Source organism: Benincasa hispida, chromosome 11, assembly GCF_009727055.1.
Source record: "Benincasa hispida cultivar B227 chromosome 11, ASM972705v1, whole genome shotgun sequence".
In the NCBI taxonomy this organism is placed as follows: domain Eukaryota; kingdom Viridiplantae; phylum Streptophyta; class Magnoliopsida; order Cucurbitales; family Cucurbitaceae; genus Benincasa; species Benincasa hispida.
Genome location: NC_052359.1, coordinates 60,766,116 through 60,774,415, shown reverse-complemented (window position 1 = coordinate 60,774,415; position 8,300 = coordinate 60,766,116). Strand labels below are relative to the sequence as shown.

The 8,300-nt window shown below is 29.3% G+C and overlaps 1 protein-coding gene across 1 annotated transcript; it reads left to right on the top strand.

The window, feature by feature from the left end:
* Window positions 1-3,271: 3,271 nt before the first annotated feature.
* LOC120092037 (exocyst complex component EXO70H1) lies at window positions 3,272-5,490 on the top strand. The gene has a single exon (XM_039050228.1). The coding sequence runs from the start codon at window positions 3,366-3,368 to the stop codon at window positions 5,286-5,288; it is 1,923 nt and encodes a 640-aa protein (XP_038906156.1). The 5' UTR covers window positions 3,272-3,365; the 3' UTR covers window positions 5,289-5,490.
* Window positions 5,491-8,300: the final 2,810 nt, after the last annotated feature.

Sequence of the window (8,300 nt, the reverse complement as noted above, 5' to 3'; positions counted from 1 at the left end):
CCTTGTGAACCTATGATGCATTGATCTAACTAGGTATCAATCGGTAAAAATGAAATCCAAAGTTTTATTGATGTTTTTGATAAGCATAGATAAAGTTTTATTTGAAGTTTTAATCTCCACGTCTTGTGAACTTTTAATGCAGTTACTTATATTCTTACCACTCGAGATTTGATGGAGAAACTCATCCTTCTTAATTAGATTCATTAGATTCATGAACATTACGAGCAAGGAAACCTTTAATGTATTAGTTTCTTAATTTACTTTTGAATTTCTTTGTACTAAAATTAGACAAATGACCAAAATTCTTCTTCTTTTCAAACTAAATATTTGTAGTTATTTATGCACTTTTATTTTATTTAAGAAGTCACTCACTCTTACTTATGATATAATATTTGGCGAAACTTATACACTTTCATTATTAGTGGTTTATAAAATTAATTTTGTTTTTAATTATCTCTAATAAATATTTTTTAGAATATTTATAAAAAAAAATAAATTTATATATTTGAAAGTTCATAAAAAAGTTTGGTACGTTCCTTGTCCCTACCCAAATTGATAATAATAAAGAACTTACTCTCTAAGAAAAATGTGCCCTAAAAATTAATTAGTCAAACAAAATATCTTATTAAAATTGTATTTTTGTCTCAATACCAAACAAAGTTTCTTAATATATTTCCAAAACTAAGGCTATTGATCAAAAATTACTACTTGGACTATTTTCTTAAGCTTGAACCTTTGGTGACATAAATGCTTACATTAATTGTTAATTACATTGGACAAATTTTCCAAATAATAACAATTCATACTAAGACCAAACTTTTTTTTTCCTTGTTTTTTTTTTTTTACAATTTTGTCCTCAAAAGATTGGCTTTTAATATAATTAAGCATGAATTGCCCATTGACTAATATTTATATACCATATATGAAGTTAAGTGATCACAATTTTCAAAATAAAAGACATAATTTGAAAATAATGCCATTACATTTGTGTGTGTGAACCAAATTATTTAAATTGACATTCTTTGATTTAACATCTTCCCACATAATCTTCCAATTTTGACCTTTAAACTTTGTCAAATTACCTATTTAAACACCCAATTTCATCGCATTGCATCTTAAACTTAGCTAAACATTGCAACTTTAACCTTAAATTATAGAGTATAATTTCAGTCTTAACCCTTTTATTAAGTTCTTACTCCAGATATTGTTTGAAAATGTTTATCTTATCCATTCAATAAAAAATAAAATAACTGCATGATATGAAATTGATAAAATTTAAGAGAAAAACGGCATTAGCATTTTTTTTTTAAAAAAAGATTTTTTACAAAGTTATACAATGATTAATTTATGGATTATTAAAACATATTTTTTGTGCAAAATTTTAATCTCATCAAAACTAATAAGTTTATGAAGATATTTATATCGTATTAAAGTAAGTAGGTGAGTAGCAGAAATTGAATCGGGGAGTTTTAAAATATTGCAACACTTAATTAAGTTTAAAGTTTAATTTTATAAAATTAAAAATTTAGAGTCTAAGACGGTATAATAACCTGACAAGTTAAAGGTTAAAATTGATTTTATTTTCTCTTCACAAATGTGTCCAATTGGAATGATTCAACACTATAAATCACATCAAAGAAAATTATTGATCTTTTATATTTAAAAGAAAATATGTCTGATTTTTTCTTCCATCATCAATGAGAATAACTACCAAATTTATTTTGATAGCTATGTTTATTTGAAATTTGAATTGACCTTTCTCATTGTGATTGATCCTTACTATATCACCAATAGTTTCATTTTCAATCATTTGGCTTGTTTTTCTTGCTTTCCAAACATCATGCTTAAAGAGATTATTTCTAACTTGCTAGGTAATTTTCCAACAAAAACATTTATTTATTTATTTCTTGGTTTTTACATGGAAATTTAGAAGAAGAAAACATGTTTGGCAGTGTATATCATATATATAAAAATATATATTTCTTAAAAAATGAGATCATCAATGATGACCTGTGAATGGTATCTTTCCTTTAAAAATCATGATTTTTTTTTCTTTATCATAGATGGAGGATCAATCGAATATCTAACCTCTAATTTTAAGGTTGTTAATCAGCAATAAAAAAAAAAAATTCGAAACTCGCAAATGACATCTCTAACCTTAAACTCGAATTTTATGTCGATTGAATTATGTTCATTTTGAGTCAAACAAATTAATCCTATTTAATTTCATGTTACTTCTCTAAATTCTTATTTATTTCAAGTTTGAGGTTAATTGTTAGGTTAAATATAACATCAAAAATCAACTTTTTCTAACTCAATATATAAAAATTACTCTAGTGACTAATTTCTATAGAATGTTTGTCATTTTTATTCAATTGAATAATTATCTTACTAAAGTAATTTGTTTAAATATGAAAGTACTTGAAGAAAAAAAAATGCATTTTCAATGTCCTTTAAACTTTAAAAATGTATGTATTAATCATTAAATTTTTAATTTTAATCTAATAGCTCATTAAAGTTAAAAAATATCTTATAGTTCACTTGATCTCAATGATATTTTTTTTTAAAAAAATTACGAATCCAGTATATTAGAGTCTTATTTAAATACAAAATTCAATTTTAAGTTTAATAAATCTATTTACTAAAAAACTGTTGAAGTCTCGAATAACCTATTGGAAATAGCAAAATTTAAGTACCTATTAAAAGTTTATTTTAAAAATTAGTGTTTATCAATTATTTTTTTATTTTTGGGTACCCGCTTACCACAAAACTAGATTTTAAACTCACGTCATTGGACATCAAATATTATTCCTTCTATTCTATAATGACAAATTTTGAAAATTAATATAATATATAACTTTTAAATTTTTATTTTTATTTTTAAATTTTAACTCATAATTCAAGTGTTAATTTAAAATTTTAAAAGAACATAATAAAGAAATTATTAAAAGAAAAAAAATAAAATAGAAAGCGAAATCGTTATGATAAGGGGTATTAGAGTCTTTTAGTGTTTCATAAATGCAAAGTAAAGAATAAAGAATACCGATCCGACGTCGTATGAAATAGGGGAAATGAAATTTCAGGACCGTACTCGGTAGTCGCCGTCCAAAACGACGAGGCAAAGGCTACAAAACGCGCAACTTTCGGGTCAATACACGTGGCATTTCTTTGTAGTTTTTTTATAAAAATCCTAAAAGTCAAAGGTTTTTCGTTGCCGTCGTTTATCTTCTGAACGGCGCCGTACTGTACTGCCTATAAAAAGGGACGGCATAGCCCTCATTTTCGTCATTCTATTAGAAACGAAAAAACAGTTCACAAAATCAAACCCTAAAACTGATTCGTTTTTCAGATTAGGTGATCGTAAAATGCCGAGAAAAGGAATGAGGAGTCTCCTTTTCCAGTTCTCGTCGCCGTCGAATTCCATTTCTCGGTATTCGATCGCATCGCCGTCGAGAACTCCGGCCTTGACTCCACGCCGGAGCTTCAACGACGCGATGATTGAACAGAGCGTCGAATCTGCGGCGGCGATTATAATGAAATGGAATCCAGATTCTTCAACTTACGCTAAAGTTACTTCCATGTTCTATGAAGACAAAAAAGAAGCCATGCAGTTCATTAAGCGCGTGAATGATCTTCAAAAAGCGATGCATCTTATGGCTTCGGAAGATTCCGCTTCCGCTTCTGATCGCCTTGTTTACGCTCAAGGTTTGATGGAAATCGCCATGAAAAGGCTTCAGAAGGAGTTTTATCAGATTCTCTCCATGAATCGTGCTCATCTAGATCCGGAATCTGTTTCCACTAGATCCTCTCGCTGCTCCACCAGATCGAGTACTTCCGTTGATTTCGACGATGACGGAACCCTAGACGATGAAATCCAAGCCGTAGACGATTCGATCTCTGAAGTTGAACAAGTTTCATTTATTGTAATGGAGGATTTGCGAGCCATAGCCGAGTGCATGATCTCCTCTGGCTACGCTAAAGAGTGCGTTAATATGTACAAAGTGATTCGTAAATCGATTATCGATGAAGGTGTATACCGCCTCGGACTTGAGAAATTGAGCGCTTCGAGAATCAACAAGATGGATTGGGAGGTGCTTGATCTTAAAATCAAGAACTGGTTGGATGCAATTAAACTCGCAATTAGAACACTGTTCGTTGGTGAACGAATTCTCTGCGATCATGTCTTTTCCTCTTCTGAATCCATTAGAGAATCCTGTTTTGCTGATATATCCAGAGAAGGCGCTCTGCTTCTGTTTGGATTCCCCGAACTTGTTGCAAAGAGTAAAAAATCTCCGGAAAAAATGTTCCGTGTTCTTGATATGTACTCATCAATCGTCGAAAATTGGCCGGACATCGAATCGATTTTCTCATCTGAATCCTCATCTGTAGTTCGATCTCAAGCTCTAACCTCACTCGCAAAACTCGGCGAGTTAGTTCGTGCCATAGTTATGGATCTCGAATTCTCGATTCAGAAAAATTCATCCAAATCACCGGTCGCTGGCGGCGGCGTTCATTCCTTAACGCTTCTCTCGATGAACTACCTCACTTTCCTCGCCGATTACGGAAATATTTTGACGGATATTTTCGCCGATTGGACACCGCCTGAAAAATCCTCTCTCGAACAAATCTTCTTCAACACTTCAGATCAATCCGATGATTCTTCAACGGCTTCAGCAATCTCTTTACGATTGGGATGGCTAATTCTTGTCCTTCTCTGCAAACTCGACAGTAAAGCAAAACGCTACAAAGACGTTTCACTCTCGTATCTGTTCCTCGCTAACAATCTTCAACACATCGTCTCTAAAGTCCGATCGTCGAATCTTCAGTATCTTCTCGGCGATGAATGGATCGCAAAGCAGGAGGCGAAAGTAAGGCAATTCGCGGCGAAGTACGAAGCATTAGCTTGGGGAAGAGTCTTAGATTCCTTGCCGGAGAATCCAACTGAGAAATTCTCACAGGAAGAAGCCAAAGAAATCTTCAGGAACTTTAATATGGCATTCCAAGAAACTCATCGGAAACAGAAATCCTGCTTCATTCCCGATTCAAAGCTTAGAGACGAAGTTAAATTATCAATCGGAAGAAAGCTCGTTTGGTTCTATGGAGAATTTTATAGAGCGCAAAAAGCTTATGCCGGTGCTAATGAAAAGCCGTACATCAGATTCTCGCCGGAAGATATCGGTAACTACCTTTCAGATCTCTATTTTGAACCGTCCGATTGGGGGAGTGTTTCTACCTCCTCGCCGTCGTCTACCTCATCCTCTCACCGGCGGGAACCGGGACCCCGTTGATCGCTGCTCCGGCACGCGAATATTTTTATTTTTAATTTTAATTTTGTTTTTGTTTTTAACTTTACATATCTTTTATTTTCCCTCCGAATTTTGGATGCGCATGTGAAAGTTGTAACGGTAAATAATACACGGATTTAGTAATGTTTTGACATTTTGATCATAAAAGTTGAATAAATTTGCTACATAATGACTTTTTGATTTCCATCTGTTTCGGCTTTCATATGCAATAAATTTTTGGAAAACTACGTTTTGTAGTGCACGAATTTGGAAGGTTGAGTGCTTAGCTACCTTACTTTTCTAAACGGATGTAAGGTCCCAATTTTTTTTTAGAAGAGAGATAATTTTTAAAAATTGTTTTTCTAATTTAATAAAATAATAATAATAATGATTTATGTAGAATTGACTGCATGAGAATTTGAACCACATATTATAATTGTATGCTAATTGAGCTATATTCACTATGACAATAATAAGAAAATTATTAGGGACCTCCTAAACCTAATTTAAAAATTCGAGAACTAAAAAGATATATTTTGAAAATTTAAGGATTAGATGCACATATTTTTGAAAATTCAAGGAGTAAAAAGATACATTTTGAAAATTGATTGAAGAAATATACATATTCTTCAAAATTTAGGGACTAAATGGATGACTGTTCTTAAATTTTCTATTCGACATGAACTAAAATATAGAAAAAAATACTTAAATGCATCCTAAATTATATTTATCTTTGTATAATCTATCATAATTTGTCATATGACAATCTTTTTTTTTATTCTTTATGAAATTATTTTGTGTTATTAGAGTGAGTACAACGATGAGTGCATCTTGGAATATATATGCATGCACAAGGTTCGAATCTCTCAAGCTACCTTTGTTAAATTTAAAAAAAAAAAGAAACTTGAGTTTTGCCATTTATTTTAAAAAGATATCTTATATATATAATTTTTTTTAAAATTACCATAATATTCTTGACCGTATATAAAATTTTCAAAATTATTTATGTAAACTGAAAACGTGTGGTGACCTTATGAAAATTAGGACCATCATACTGTTTAAGTTTATTGCTATCATCATTTTATGTCTAAGTTTTTGTCTAAAATTCTTACCAATTTTAGTTTTGAAACATTAATGAAATATAAGAATAAGGGTATTTAAAAAGTCTTTTAAAAAAGAGGTAAAATTCAAGGATTTTTTCCCTTTCTTTTTATTGTAATTTAGTCAACTTTTATCATCCACCTTGATAGTATTTATTTTTGTTAAATATATGGTCTGTAATAAAAATAAAAAGAACTATTATTGTATGCCTGTTTTAGAAAGCTGCCTAGCTATTTCAATATGACAGTACCAAAGAAAAAGACAGGTTTAGAGATATATAAAGAAAGAAAGAAAAAGAAAAGGAAAATGAGAGTTACCAAAAGAAAAAAAAAAGTCTAATTTTTCCTTTTGGGTATAAGATTAAATTACAACTTTGAGTTTTGTTATATCCTATATTTTCAAATGTCCAATTTTAATTTTTATACATTCAATAATTTATTAGTCGAATTTGTAGTTGGTTTTTTCCTAAAAAAAAAAAAAAAAAAAAAAAAAAAAAAAATCTCTTTCACATTGATTCTACCTCATAACACAAAATTTTAATTCTAGGTTTGATAATGATTTTTTTCTTATAAAAACATTTAGAACATGTTTGACTGACAATCTAAATTCGGTTTTACGTTTTCCAGGTTCATTGGGGTTAAGAAATAGGTGTTAGGCTATATTTTCAAATTTTATAATCCAAACCGCATAAATTTTGAAAACAACATTGATATATTTTGAGTGTATCTAGATTTTAAGTTTCAATTTTTAAAATGCAGAAAAAATAAAACTAAAAATGTAATGTTTAATAATAAATTCATCAAATCGTAAAATAGCAATATTAACTTTAGCTTATATAGACGGTCGTTAGCTTGAAGTTTTGGGCATTAATATTAATCGCAGCTTTCAATCTTTGATTTTCTTAATGAGAATTAATTTTCGAACCCTTCATTTTTTTTTCTTAAACTTGGTTAGCCTTTCCCCTACTTTGCTCTTTTAACAACTTTGAGATCATTTGCTATATTAAAATATTCAAGTTAATATTTTAACTTTTTAAATCATTAATTTATTTATTCAACTATAAAATTGTCAAAACAAGATCTCGGTCTATACGCTTCATTCGAAAAATTTATCTCTATCGATATTTTTATTATAGCAACTTCATTTTTAGTTTCTCCAACATCTCTTTGTTGACAACAGTTTTCTTCACCAATTTAACGTGGTATTATCTTAATTATCTTATTCTCAATTTTTGTGTTTCATGTTTGAAGTACTTCTTATATTATATATTACCTTTTTAAAGATCAAAAGTTTGATGAAAACATAAAAGTTATAATCTATTATATGTTAGCTAGCAAAGATTGAAATTGAGGGTTAGTTTTTATTCTTTTACTTTTATATTAGTTATTCATGTATATATTTATATCTATTTATTTATTTATTTATTTATTTTTTAATGTTACGGCATAGAGATTCTTAGTATAAGATTTGGCTACATCTCTCAAAGTAAGAATCAATTTTAAGATTCAATTTTGACTTTAACTATATTCTAAAATATTTTATTATATCATTCCCATCAATATTATTTACTATATCGATCTTTATCATTTTAATGAACATTGTCAAACGTCTTTTATACATTGACGATGACTGTTAAACTAAAAATCTAATGAAACAAGTTGTCTATAAATGCAATAGGTCCCTTCATATGATATTTTGTTTAACATGTCACTACATTATTTATTGAAAAATATGAATTTGGAATCACTATTATTTTGGTTGAAAAATAAACAAAAAAGGAAATGTAAGACTAATTTTGTTACATGTATATAAGTCAATGCTTATCAAAGTCAAGTAAATCAAAGGTAATAAAAAAAGGGGGTGATCTCAGTTGGATTAAGCATCTAATTATCTTGTCATTGTCCTTTCTTAATT

What these genes read in the sequence shown, in the direction of transcription:
- LOC120092037 (XM_039050228.1), top strand. Translation starts at nt 3,366, where the DNA reads ATGCCGAGAAAAGGAATGAGGAGTCTCCTTTTCCAGTTCTCGTCGCCG.